Source organism: Amphibalanus amphitrite, unplaced genomic scaffold, assembly GCF_019059575.1.
Source record: "Amphibalanus amphitrite isolate SeventyFive unplaced genomic scaffold, NRLGWU_Aamphi_draft 000508F_arrow, whole genome shotgun sequence".
Classification (NCBI taxonomy): Eukaryota; Metazoa; Arthropoda; class Thecostraca; order Balanomorpha; family Balanidae; genus Amphibalanus; species Amphibalanus amphitrite.
This window is the reverse complement of record NW_024882002.1, coordinates 167,928-182,548: the sequence shown is the minus strand read 5'-3', so window position 1 is coordinate 182,548 and position 14,621 is coordinate 167,928. Positions and strand designations below refer to the sequence as shown.

General features: G+C 46.1%; 1 protein-coding gene across 2 annotated transcripts in view; it reads right to left on the bottom strand.

Moving 5' to 3' along the window:
• Positions 1-11,512, bottom strand: part of LOC122392949 (protein AF-9-like) — a 55,460-nt gene extending 43,948 nt beyond the window's left edge. Inside the window, exons 1-4 of one of the 2 annotated variants that reach the window (XM_043388332.1) lie at positions 11,302-11,512; positions 3,037-3,081; positions 1,870-2,047; positions 1,297-1,508 (exon numbers count right to left, since the gene is read on the bottom strand). In XM_043388332.1, coding sequence (XP_043244267.1) covers positions 1,297-1,508; positions 1,870-2,047; positions 3,037-3,048 — 402 coding nt within the window. In that variant the 5' untranslated portion in view covers positions 3,049-3,081; positions 11,302-11,512. The remainder of the gene's footprint in view (positions 1-1,296; positions 1,509-1,869; positions 2,048-3,036; positions 3,082-11,301) is intronic. The other variant, XM_043388333.1, reaches the window with a different exon arrangement.
• Between the last annotated feature and the right edge of the window lie 3,109 nt (positions 11,513-14,621).

Below are 14,621 nucleotides of genomic sequence, written 5' to 3'. Positions count from 1 at the left end.
GCTCATAATATCAGATAAATTAATTGAAAAAAGGTCCTGGACCTTTTTTCAATTAATTTATCTGATATTATGAGCACAAGGTCAATTTTACCATTTTTATTGGTTAGAAGCGTCAAGTTCCAAGTTTTCTTGGGAGGGAGGGGATAAATGGAATATGGAATTACCCTGTTGTGTCTTGAGCGACCACATGCTAAACCAATTAGCACCGAATTAGCGCAATATGGTCGACAAGCACCACAAGCGACACCACCTAAGACAAGCGACGACGTTGTACGTGTACACGTATCAGCCCTCGTCAAAAAAAAAAAAAAATAATAATAATAAAAAATACTGCACGGTTCTCATCTGACGTCCTACATGCGTCCCTAGTCAACCTCTCATGAACTCCTGCCAACCATGGTCGAAACCCTGGCTCGCTCACACGTCTGCTAGAAGCCCATTACCCTTCGGTTTGTGGAGGGGTCAGGCAGAAGCATACGACGTCTCCAAGAAGTTAGCAACTTCGCGATGCGCGCTGTGTCCGGCCGAAAAAAAATATGCATACTGGACGTACAGGAAAACCTGCGGTGGCCAACCGACTCCGTTACACAAAGCCCACTGTGTGAGATTCCTCCACGAAATTCGCTACACCACCGGACACTGGACAGCCGGAGACACATTTCTTTCAAATCCTGGCCAACTGTTCTTCCGCCCCGCTCTACCCCTGCAGGACACTGATAAGTCTTCTATTCATGAAGACAGAAGTGGGGAGACGGCACCTCATCTATAGCATCGCCCAACTCTGCAGCCGCTTGTCTCAAGAACTTGTGACTTTTCTCCAGAAATGTTTAAACGTTAGATCTCTCAGTTGTACTTGCGAGTTGCGTGCTAAAAATACATCAGCAACTTTAAATTTATTTCCCGCTTAATTCTGACCCACACTAAAGAAGTCGTAATATTGTGGACTATTCCACTTGTAAAAAATGACCCTACGAACATTTCCGCCCACCAGCTAAAAAGGCGGAACTTTTGACAAGCATGCTAATCCACCACTAGCAAGAGTAACAGCATTCAGCCAGGACCGTCGCAAATAGCAGAGGTCAGACGTAGGACGGCCTGGGATGACGAGACGACCTAAGCACTAAGAAAAATCGCCAGGGCGACACCAGCTGCAGCTCTGCTGTTATTTACAGTGCCTATTACTGTGTTTGGTGACCGTCAGTGGTCGACCTCACATGTATCTGCCATCGGTGAGCCTCCCGAGCCTCACTACCTCCCCTCCTTTCCCTTCCCTGAAGTCCCGTCATCGGTACTCACCCCTCCGCCGCGGAACAGCAGCTTCCTGAAGTCGTCTGTCGGGTTCTGGAAGGTCAGCTTCTCCTTGCGCACGTTGGTGGTCGGCTGGTTGTTCTGCAGCACCAGGTCGTGGTTGAACGTCACTGACTCCTTGTTCTTGAAGTGCACGGTGATCGGCAGCATGAAGCCGGCGTAGCCCGACTCGCGGACTTCGTACGGAGGGTCGTGCTTCACTGCAAGGTGACATAAGGGCGAGTAGTTATACGAGAGGGTGGAGAGTAGTATGGAAATGGTCACACAAGTACGGCAGCCAGCACCGTTACGTACGCCGCCCATTATTTTACCGCACCAACCGCATTACTGCAGTAAAGATAGCTATAATTTATGAGCAAAATATGCAATTGTTATCAGCCATAGACTTATAAAAAAAAACACTGAAAAAGGTGTAGGAAACCACGAACGCTTCCACAAATTACCAGCATCTAGCGTTGTAATGAGAAATATAAGACATCCATGCACTGGCTCTAGAGCCAAACAGATACACTGGGTAGCTTCCACTGCACCAACACTGACCAGTTGGAGCGCTGCTCTCACCTCGTTTGGGCTTGGGGAAGCTCTCGTGCAGCTGAAACACGACCTTGTCGATGAAGGCGTCGACGTCGTACTTGTCGGGTCCGCGGACGAACACGCACCAGTCGTGGGTGAAGCCCTCAGCGGTCACCTGGTCCCGGATGGTGGCCCGGTGACCCAGCTCCAGCATCACCTGTACCGGCTGTGTGGGACAGGGGGACAAGGGAAGGGTCAGCAGGTATCAAATGTACCACGACAGGGGACTGGGTCAGCGGGGTATCAGCTGCGCCGGCTGTGTGACACGAGAGAGGGGACAGTTAGCACGGTATCACTCGTACTGGCTGTGTGGCAGCGGGAGACGGGGGCAGTCAGCAAGGTATCACCTGTACTGGCTGTGTGGGGCAGGGAGACAGGGGTAAGGGTCAGCGGGGTATCAGGTGTACCACACGGGAGGACAGGGGACTGGGCCAGCAGGGCATAGGGTAACTGTGTGACATGAGACAGAAGCAGGGTCAGCTGAGCACTGAGTAGAATAGTCGTGCTATGGGACAGGAATCGCCTGCATTTTCTATATGATGCCTAAAAGATGGGTTGGGGTCACTGGCAGGGAAATCGAATCTCAACTCTCGAAGCCTTGATGTGTTAGGATGTGAACACCACCACAGATTATGTCAATAATAAAGTAACCAATAATAAATTCAATGCAAAACTATGCAGCATATAAACTAGGCATAAATGGCAAGTACACACGAAAACACAGATTGGAACAAAGGCTACAAAGCATGGAAACCTTTAGAGATATTGTCTTCCCTTACTCTCAGCCTGTGCACAGGGCGATGTGATTTTCTCTGGTGTCGCATATCGTGAAAAATGAAAATTGCTATGGAGCAGTGCAGGCTAAAGATTGGTAGTTCTAATACTTAACTGCTCTCTTAGCATAATCTTGTCCAAGAAAATGGCATACAAGGGATAAACAGTCAGACATGGAGTAATTAACTGTTTACTGGAGCTTAGCACATTATTCTAAAACCCATAGTGAAAACTGTGGGTTTTGTTTAGTGCGAACTGATGCAAATTTCCAGCCGGGTTGAATGGACCGATGCAAATTTGTCAGCTAAGCCAGCGAGCTCTGTTGCCATGCTTTGTAGTCCATATTGATAACATGCATTATAACAACCACAAGTTACTCACTGAATTCACCATTGTTCCTCTTCTTTTCTTTATTCAGGTTTCAAACTGTAAAAACAAAATATGTCAAACAGTATCAAATACTATCCACAAACTTATAGCTAGCTAATCCATCAGTTGTTCACTGAGCTTGCATGGATAATGCAACAATAAATTGTTCAACATTAAGAAGCTATAAGAGAAAATCTAGAAAACCTGAATAAGAACATTTAACCTGAAAATACCTAGGTAACAAGAAAATACACCCACTTTCAAACTAAATTTTGTTTGTAAAAAAGAAACATGACAAGCTAGGCTACACGTCAAGATCACCCAGGAAAAACTATTCACACCATCTACACAATTTTATCAGATTTTGAGTGGAATCCTGAAATCTGTTTCTAGAGCAAATTCAGCTGCTTGAAAAAGCATGGACCCTGGATATTCCAGCAATGATATACAATGTTCATAGCTCAGAAACCTTCTGCATGATAAGCATATTTGTGGAATGTGGGGCATGACAGCTATCACAGTGCATTGTGGAGCTTATGAGATTATCAATATTTTTCCTAATTTTTCTTACAAATTTGTCCGAACGGTTGAATAGGGTGCTGCGGGACTGGATGCCCGCTAAGCAATGTTTGTTGCAAATGACACCATGGACCCACCAGCCACCACCCAACCTTGCCAGTGCCCAGCTCAATGGTGATAATTTGAATCAAAAGTTTAATGTACAGCCAGCAGTTAGAGCCTGGCACGGTCCTCTCAGGCCTACCATGGCCCTCTCTCGCCAGTTACCAGCTGGCTGAATAGAGAAACGCGAGTTAAGCGACGTGGCACTCTTGAGCACTCGCTGCCACCAGGTTAGGAGATGGACGCTTTATCCACTAGGTCACGGGGAGGACTGGGTCTGGGAGGTATTTTTTCAATCATATCTAAATCTGATAATATTTACATGACTAAATAAATGGGTCAGCAAATCTAGTAACAAATAGGCCAACTGCATGCCTTCTATCATACTGCATGGCACTTGCTAGTAGCCGCCTATGCCTCAGCCTGTGTGTACAAACAAATAACAATGGTTCGCCGACCTCCTAAAAACATTCAGGAAATCCTGCAAGCCCGTCTGCAAAGTGTGGCTCGCAGTTCGACGAAGCGCACCAGGCCAAGTTCAAAATCCGCACCAATCCTTCAAACAGAGCCGGAAAATTCGCACCCAAGCCGGCTGAGAGTACAAAAAAAAGTCCGCACCGAACCCGCACAAGTGACCCACTGCACTCACTCCTGGCCGTGAGTGCAGTTGAAAGCTGCACTCACGCACTGACCTCAATTATTGATATGAGCCACAAGCCTGCCGAGTGCCGTCTCAGTACCTAGTATGGAAATGAAGCGAGAAATACGCACTGCAGGACAATAACAAAAAGCATGTCACGCCAATACAATAATCCTATCCGGTACCTACCTGCTCCTGGCGATTCATCCAGGGTGATTATTAAGCGATGTACTATCATGGTTACCCTAATGGTGTTGACACTGCCATTTAGCTAAATGGCTTGATAACTTGGCCACAGTCACCAAAATAGAAATATGAATGTCAAAAGTCAGGGCCTCATCTAAGGATTTTTCACTGGGTGGGCAGAATTTTCGCTACTCCCCTGCCCAAGGGCGAAGCCAGCCACTGTTTTGGGGTTCAACCAATTTCAAAACCTGTTACCGGGGGGGGGGGGCGGTGGTGAGGCGAAATAAGCAATGCCGTTATTGGAAATAAGATGATAGTTTGCAAAGTTAACGTTTGTCGTATGTTTTATGGTTAGCGATGCTCGAGCGATTCGTTCCAGGGTTACATGTACAGCCCTCCGCAAACTGCGTGGTAGGTATTCTTATTCGGTATTCTTGCTATTTTGACAATGTACCAGTTTTTGTGACCTTGTGACCTGGCCTCGGATCACTGGAACCTAAAACTCCAAGGCCAAGTGACAAACAGATGCTCCGAGTCGTGTCTTAAATTTGGTAGCGCTACGTGCTATAGAACTCACGCTATCAACGAAAAACTCTGGCATTCGGTTGCCGCTAAACTAGTCCAATTTTTCCCTGACCTTGTACGGGGTTTGTGACCTGGGGTGACCTGACCTGAAAAGACTAGAGATCTGAAATTTTCAGGACAAGTGCCAAAAGGTTGCCCCAGAGGTATGCCAAATTTGAGCGCCGCCGTTTTTACGTTATTTATGAAAAACCTTAGGGGGGTGCATCAACCCCCCTCACCAGGCGAGGGCTAACTAACATAATACATTGTAGTAAAGGCTACCCGAACCGGTAATGATTCTTGCTTATTTGTTTAGCTCAGCCATATTTAGAGATTTAGCTGGCTTTGTCCATGAATAACAATATCGGCAGGGGCGTAGCCAAGGGGGAGGGGCCACGGGGGCAATGGCCCCCTCCCTTGAGCGCAAAACGCGCCATGGGGGAGCCCCTCAGGCCCCGGGATATTTATTTTTTCAACACTGGATAAAACGTCTTTTACTCGGAAGAAAATTGACATCGAAGTTTCATTTCTGTGGCCCTCTGATGACCCAAAAGGGCCCCTGCACTCATCCGATGACCCCCGGTTTCCTGGGGCCCCTGGTCGCCTAGAGGGCCCCGGTCGCTTGGGGGCTAGTCGCCTGGGGGCCCCTGCAGTCGCCTGGGGGCCTGGCCGCCTGGCCGCTGCCCCCTGGTCGCCTGGAAGAACGCTTGTCACCTGCAGTGGCATAGCCAAGGAGGGGGCCAAAGGGACCATGCCCCCCGGAAGCTAGGGGTCCTTATTCTATAGGGGCCCCTGGCTGACACAGTGGGCCCTTGGCGACGCAAAGGCCCCTGCGGCAGATCCTTTGACACAGCTAAGTAGTTATACTTTGGCCAAGAGAGCCCCAATTTTAGAGCCTTGGGGCCCTATTGAAACCAGGGGGCCAGTTGGATGGGATGGGTCCAACTTGGGTCCAACGGTGTGTAAACAGAATCAATGCGTTCCGACTGTTGGTCTGACCCTATATCGGTTTGAGGGAGCTCGGATCGGATCCACTGTCGATCTGAGGGGCCCCTATCGGTTTGAGGAAGCCCTCAACTGCCCTGAACGGGTCCTTAGTTTGTCTAAGAGAGCCCTCCGTCGGCATGACTGGGCCTCTGCAAGTGCAAGGAGGGCTTTTGTCGGTCTTAGTGGCCCTTAGGCGGCTTATATGACCCTCAGACGGGTTACGAGGCTCTCATGCACTGTAGGGGCCTGTGACGGTCTGAAGAACCCTCATCCGACCTACGGGCTCTCAGACCGCCCTCAAAACCGACTGGCGACTCTATGAAGCTATTCGTGGGCCTATCTAACAGGGCCCATGGACGGCTTATCCCCTCAGTTCTAATATTTTTTGTTAATAAATATTTTTTCTATTTATTTGGGCCCCCTCCAAAAAATATTGGATCCAACCAGATGGCTTTTTGGATTTTGAGGGGATCATTTTGGGCCCCTGTGCGTTTGGCCCGCTCCTTGAGGAAATTCTGACTACGCCCCTGAATATCGGGCAACCAGAAAACTTTTTTTGACCTTCAAACAGCATCCAGTTTGCTTAACCCGCGCCGGGCCGGGGGGGGTGTTTGAACACCCCCCCCCCCTGCGGTTTTTCGCAGATATCTCGAAAACGGCGGCGCGGAGCGCCACCGTTTTCGGCACACCTGTTTGTGCATCCTTTTTTTCGCACATGTTGTGAAAATTTCAGACCCAGGTCGCCTTAGGTCAGATCACCAGGTCACGCCAAGTGACCTCACCTCAGAAAAAAATAAGAATGCTCGTCATAGCTACACCGATTGATCGATTGCCTTGAAACTTTCAGCGATTCATAAGAGCAACAGTATCTATAAAATACATATCTCGGAATTTTGATATCGTTGACCTAAGGTCAGGTCAATTTTGCGGCCTCTCCATTATAAGTCTATGGGAGAAAATTGAAAAGCGTCTGTTTTGCACGAACGCCATTCTAGACACTCTCAAACATCGAGATTCAGGTAAAATTGACACACTGAACCGGAAAATGGCAACTGTGACCCCTTGTTATGTCCCCGAGGTCATCTCAGGTCACGAACAGAATCTAACAGTTTTTCGCTAATAACTTCTGATAGAGGCGTGCTAGAGCGCTGGAAACGCCTTAGATGTGTTCGGCTCGACGTTGCGGATCGACTGATATGCGACATGGCCTTTCCCGGTTAGGTCATGACCTTGACCTGAGGTCAAATTTTCAAGTTGACCTTTCAAGGTCAAATTCGATTGCCGCTTACCGCGTGTCGCTACGTGGCCCAGGAGCCGAGTTAGAAGGGGGGGGTTCAGACACCCCCCGGCCCGGCGCGGAATCTCAGAGCACCGGCCCGGCGCGGGTTAAGACCAGAAAGGTAGTACCGGACATCCGGCCGGACCAGAATTTTTGCATTTGCTTCTGGGTGGGCAAATCGACGCCACTGGGTGGGCAATTGTGGTGACTGCCCAAATGCCCACCCAGTCACCACAATTGCCCACCCAGTGGGTATGTTAGAGGAGGCCCTGTCAAAAGTGGGCCCATCACAACCATGCAATTTTGGCATTTCTCGTTAGGTCATTGGCTTATCAAACAACAAATCTGATGGACAGGTCATTCACAGCGGATTTGACTACTTAGCCGGTGGTCCTCAAGGCCTGCCATCAGCCATGCGCATCGTATGTACCTATGTATGCATGTAACTGACATCAAAAGCCTTCCACATATGGCGTGGCGATTACGGCTCGACGCCCTACCACCGAACGACAGCGCCAAACCCTAGCATGAGCCGAGTGCATCTCATTCACGAATGCAACAAACTCAGCTGTCACGTCCACAACCTATTGGCTGCGTCGAATGTACCCAATAAATTGTTTCCAGTTGACTGCTTGTAGCTGCAGAGCAGTGATTTTCTGGCCCTCCCATAAGCCGTACAAATCTTGAATCCCTGTCATCGGCCGTGCTCATTCCAAGGTCATCTATAGAAGGTGCAGCCACTCCTCCGCCGACCAATCAGAGACAGACCCTGAGTAACGTCACCCCTGATGCTCGCAAGGGGTACCGTAAAGTGGGGCTATTTGAGACAGTGGGGCTATTTGAGACAGTATTTAAAATCGTTATAAAATGAAGATCGTTTGATTTTTGTGTGATATTTTTGCTCAGAGAGGTGTGGAATCGAGCAGTAAATCACCTGAGCAAAAAATTAAGCATAAATTTTAAGTGGTTTTTATTTTATAGTAATCTTAAATACTGTCTCAAATAGCCCCACTGTCTCAAATAGCCCCACCTTACGGTACTCTATTCCTTTACAACGTAAAAATGACTAACTCCATTTGAAGATTATTGATGGCACTCTACACATACCACTCAACTGTTGATGTCAATGGAAAGCCCAACTAATTTTCTAGCGACAAAAAAGAGCAGTAATATGCTAAGAAATTGCCGGGTTTGAAGATATAGACGATTTAAAAAACTCTGCAGTAGCAGCAAAGCAGCGTAAAAAATGCATCGAGCTTATATTTTTCTATGAATAAATCATTTTTCAGTAAGTTTTTAGATAAAGTATCAATTTAATCAACAACTTTATTACAATATCTTAATTATTTGTAACTTAATTTCAAAATAATATTTTCAAAAATGGCTGTTGTTGGCAAGTGCGGGCGGCTCTCGCGAGATTAAGCGGCAGGTTTTGCACTTTTACATTTCCGGTTACATCTCAGAAACTAATCGATCTACGATGAAGCCATTTTACACGAACGTGGCCGACTTGTGAACCAACAAGTCGATCGCATCTTCAACACTTAAAAGCTTAAGATGACAAAGATATAGCCTGAAGTACACTAAATTTTCTAGGTGCAAAGCCTACCGCTAAAACCTGCGAGACCTATACCTTGGAAGCGATTGTGGTGCACCATGCTGTAATTGTCTGGTAAATGTCAAGATAAAGTCCTAAGAAGATTTCAAGGATAATTTTCACAATATTACATTATTTGACATCCTGAATCCAAAAATGATACTTACATGTCTCACAAATAAAAGCAAATAACATAATCAAACCTGACCGAAACTTAGGTACCTTTTTACCTACAACCTACCAACCCACAACCTACAAACCTACAACCTAGCAACCTACAACCTACAAACCTACCAGCCAACCTACAATCTAAAACCTACAAACCTACAACCTAACCTAACCTACAACCTAAAATTTTCGCTGTTTCAAATTCATATCAACAGCGCCACAATTGTAGATCGGACCTTATCTTGACAAATACCAATTGTCCTAAGGCGGAAGGCCCCCTTAGGATGTCATCAAAAGTGGAGTGACATGGGACTGGCTTATCCCTCTCACTCTACCGCAGGCGCCTCACAGAGCCAGGCCAGGCGGTGTGTTTTGTGTTGTAACAGTGCAAAGAGTGGGAACTTGCCGGCGACCCATGTGCTTGATTGGATCGCCAGCACTGGCAGTCCATTTTGACCACTGCACACTCATTTAGACCCAAAAGTACACTGAGACCTGAATTTCATATCAAAGCTCCAACAATGTTTTTCAAGTTACCTACCTCATCTATCTCATCTGGTCTGTTCATGTCCATCACTAAGCCAATCCCGCACCATACTTAACCCTCGCCCTGGCAGGGCATTTTTCATAACACGGCCTGGCAGGGGGGGGGGGTTCTGAGGGGGGGGGGGTCGCATCGACCCCCCCCCCCTCGCGATTGGCTCCTATGGCACCTAGAAACACCAAATTCCGTAGGTAGGTGGGCCCCCTGGAGTTCTCGCCCCTGTGCAAATTTGGTTGCTCTAGGTCAATATTTGGGGGGGTTTTGGGGGGTATAAATGTAAAAATTTTGCTACAAACAGGTCAAAAGTTTTTCGCTTATAACTTTTGATCTAATTAAGATAGAGCAAAAAGAAAAGCACCAGTGAACTCAGCACGTTAAGGCGCGTCGAATGATATACTTTTTAGCTTGCTTAAGCGTACTTAAAGTTTTCTTAAATTTTAAGTAAACTTAAATTAATAAATTAAGTTAAAGTTAACCAAATTGCATCATATCGCATGTCATTCGATTCGGCTGATCACCAGGAACACAATGGTACCATTTTTTAAGCTCTAGCGTCATTATGTGCCAAGTTATTGGCAAAAACGTCATTTGACCTCAGTTGACCTCATTTGACCTGACCCATGGATAAGTACACCAAACAAAGAAGCACCAAGTGACCTGCTGTTGAGTACTGTGGTTTCAAAGCACAAAAGTGATAGAACGAAGCGGATATCTCCAGTATTTTCCGAATTTAGTATTTTCCCATAGGCTTAACATTACGATGTAATGACCTCTAACTGACCTCAGGTCAGTGACCTCAAAAAACCCTAACTATATGTTATACAACTCGGTGAACTTAGCACATCCTGAAAGTTTGAAGAAAATCAGTGCAAAACTGTGAGTTGGACAGGTGCAAAAAGAAATTTGAAATTTGACCATGACCTTGTACCGGTTTTTCTGACCTGGTGACCTGACCTAAGGTCACCCGGACCTGAAATTTTCAGGTCATATGTAAAAAGGTTGCCCCATAAGCTGTGCCAAATTTGGCGGCGCTGCGCGCCGCCGTTTTTACGCTATCTTCGAAAAACCTTAGGGGGGGTCGCATCGACCCCCCCTGCCAGGGTGAGGGTTAACTAATTCCGCAAAACACTAAGCCAAATCCGCACTGCATGGCACCAAATCCACACCAGCCAAACAAGCCCGCACAGACAAAATCTCATTGAAATTGCCATACTGATACTTTGCAGACTACCTGCAAGCACTGGCCAGACAGCCTCACCAACTACAGCAGCTCAATTTCCTGGATGGCCATGCATAGCAACTTTTGGGCTTAACACGCACTTCTACCGAGATCATGTATACATTTGGACTTTTGGTACCAGCTTCAGTTAGAGACGGATCCAGCTCAGAGTTTTTTTGGGGGGGCAAACCATAACAATTTATCGATTATTTCCATGCCTCGTCCATAGGCATTGTTAAAATTATGCTGTTTGGGGGAAAATGCCCATTTTGCCCCCCCCCCCCTGGATCCGCCACTGCAGTTAGTCCAGTTACAGATAATCATCTTGAAAATAGTTGTGAATAATTGAGTATGCTCATTTTATGTTTGGTGAAAAGTCGTGCTGAGACGATATTAAAATTGGAATGATGCGAAGGAAGGCGGAGACGAGAAAATTGAACTCTATCTCCAGACATAAACTGCTTAAACTCACCGAAATTTATAATCCAAGCACGTCATTGATATCATGTCACAGACTATGTCAGATATGCATGCTGGCAATCCATGCAGCACTGAAATTATTGGAAAGAAATAGCCCAGTAGAGACAAATATAATTTCAAATTTTCAATCGCCAGGGAGACTGCATAAATACAAAACGCAAATACGCATTTCCTTCATAGCAAATGTTTATCACATCACTTACAGCTAGCGACACTTGCGGATGTCTTGAATACATTTTCCTTCACACCTGTTTTTTCTTCTAATAGGGGATTTTATCAATAAATATTCAGATTTTACATTTGAATTATTTTTTTTATATTTTTCCATTGAAATTTAATAAACAAAAAGCGAAAAAAACATAAAATCAGGCTTATTTGCTATAGGGGGCTACAAATACATCAAGCTTTTAGACGCAGCTAAAGAAATACAATCAATTCTGCTTAGTGCGTCATAGTTGTATTGACATACTAGGGAAACTGTTGCTAAATAGTTTTATGGTTTTATCACTGTTAATTGGAAATACTATTTCGGTCTCAATAAAAAGCCTTAGGGCTAAGACGAAATTATGGAACTCCAGAGGAGTAACATGAAGATATAATTACGAATTTTGTCAAAAATTACGTTAATTGTTTAGAAAGCATGCATGTTTTACGGTTCCCGTAGCTCAGTTGGTAGAGCGTTGGACTCCGCGTGGTGAGAGCTGGCACGCGTTCCCGGTTACAACAGTCCGGGTTCGAAGCGCGACGGGCGCTTGACATTTATGGGCCTCCTGACAGGTATGGTTGCGGTTGGTGGCAGGCCGTAGCCAGGTGAAGTCAGTGAGGGGACCGGCCGTGCGCGGCTATGTGCGCACGTTAAAGGGACCCTCCCACCTTAACATTAGTTTTGAGTTGAGATAGCCAAGTTTGCGGCCAGGCTCAGAAACCACCATTTATCCTGGTCGCAACCCCCGCAGCTTTATGGTGTTCAAGAAATTTCTTCCCTTAACTTGCAGGGTGGGACCAGCGTGGTCCCTATCTCTTAACCATTACGGGAATCTGATGACGTCATCAGGCTTTCGAACGTCCGTTAAATGTTTGACTAAAACGTTTTGTAGCACGCGGTGGTATATGCTGCTTTGCGCGCAACAAATGCCGCACTTTCACATAAAGTCGCTAGGAACAGCGGAGATCCCAAAAAGTAAACAAAAGTAAAAGTCTAATATCTTGAAAACCGGTGAATATTTTTCGATGAAATTTGGTAGATATTCGTTTTTGCTCTTTCTGAACCGAGCGACATCACTTTCATGCCAATTCATTAACTTTTTTGAAGGTGGGAGGGTCCCTTTAAACTTTGGACTCTAAATTCTGCCATAGAACTGGAATTGCGCGATCGGAGGGTAGAGGGCAGGGTCACCGCAACAAGCTTCGCTTAGCGGTGGCTCTGTCCTTGTGAATCCTTCCCATCAAAAGGTTCGGACAAAATTTATAAAAAAAAAAAATAAAAAAATGTTTTATGTTCCGAAACCCTTCGGCAAGTTGCTTCGGTACTGTATCCTGAACTGAATCGAACAATAGGTAATAATTGTTCGATTCAGGTCAGGATACAGTGAATCCCATGGGCAACTATGAATCACATGGGTCTGTAATGGTGAAAATATTTTTGTTGCTGTAGGAAAAAAAAAAGCATTTCTAATAAGAAATATGTTCGATTCCGATACCTACTCACAGACATGTTAGCAATATTCCTTCGGCACAGTTTATTCTCGAACAATGAATGTGAAAAACAAACGGTTCTACATGGCTTCTGAACTAGGGCCTATATACGAGCATACGCCTTCTGCACGAATATCGTATACTGCCATTTCCGAAGCACCTGAGACCAACGAGCGACTGTATCAGTGCGGCTAATCTCGGGCATTTGTTGCGAGCTGTGCTGGTCGGTGAAAGAAGCTGGCCGTCTTGCCCTACCCATGTGACCGTCTTACCCCATGGGGTGGGGTAAGACGGGTTTTTGCAAGGTTTTGCAAAAATAGCTGCAGGTTATTTGTTGAATCAGTTCTAAGTCTCATCTTCTAGCAAATCGAAGTAAAATGTCTAAAAAAGGTTTTTACTCAGTTTCTTGTTTCTATGATGTTTCTAACCGGCCGAGAAATGGCTCCAAAGTTAAGGTGCCCCGTGCCCGTCTTACCCCACTTTCCCCTATGACACTCGTAGGTGACTGGTGAGTGGTTAATTACCTGAACTGACCTTAAAACGCAGCTATTGTCACCGAAGATCCGACTTGAATGGCAAGGGTCAGGTATCGAAATTTGACGATACAGCTGACGGCACAGTACGATTCCGTTGGCTAGTCATCCGGACAATGAGCGGGTGCACCCCCCCCCCCTCCCCCATCCGACTCTGCCCGACTAGCAGCGGAGGAGTGGAATCATCATAACTCGAAGGTCATGAGCCCCGTGGGAGAGATGTCCGGATCGCCGCCGCCGTAATGGCGGCGCCGTACGGAATGCTGCCGACTTCCGACAGCGTGTCTCGAGCGGCACGGAGGGTGGTGTTCAGCCGACATTAACCGAGCTCGGGAACTGGCCCGGTTGTGGCTCAGCCGCTGCTTCTCTGAAAGTTTTTTTTTTCTCGAACAAGAAAGTGTTCGTGAGCCAAACACATACATACCTATGTAGGTACCCGGTACTGTATGCACAGTGAATAGATCCATACGGCAAATGTGCATGATACACATGTTTTGGTACTGTGTATTCTATAACCTGTCAAGTTCCTTAGACACTTACCTAATACCTACAATGTTTTTGTTTTTTTTAATTGAAAATCTTAAGGCAGGTCTCTATATTGTTGTTTTAATGTAGTTTTCTTATAACTTATAAATACTTTTCTCTGAAAAATGGTAACGGGTCAATCTAACATAACTTTCTACAAAAAAAGAAAATACGACGCTTTATGTGTTGCATAAAATATTTTCGAAATTTCTACTACATTTTTTTCCGCTTAGAGATGGGGACCTAACGGAACATTTATTCATACAATTTTCGGAGGCATGAAAGTATGCTATGGCCTTGGCCAAAGGCAGACATTGGGAAAAGGTGAGATATTTTCCTCTTTCGTAGAGCATGTTACACGATGGCCGGGCAGAAGCTCGTGCGCCGGTTTTGTTAGGGCGGCCATAGAGCACGTGCGCGAGCTCTGATCTATCGCACGGCCTGCCGCTCCCCGAAAGTTTCCTGTTTTATCGCATTGCGCTGTACGAGGAGAAGCGCCAAAGTTGAGGCGGCCACCGTTCCACGGTACGTGACGGTTGTGGGTAAAGTTGCCGACTGA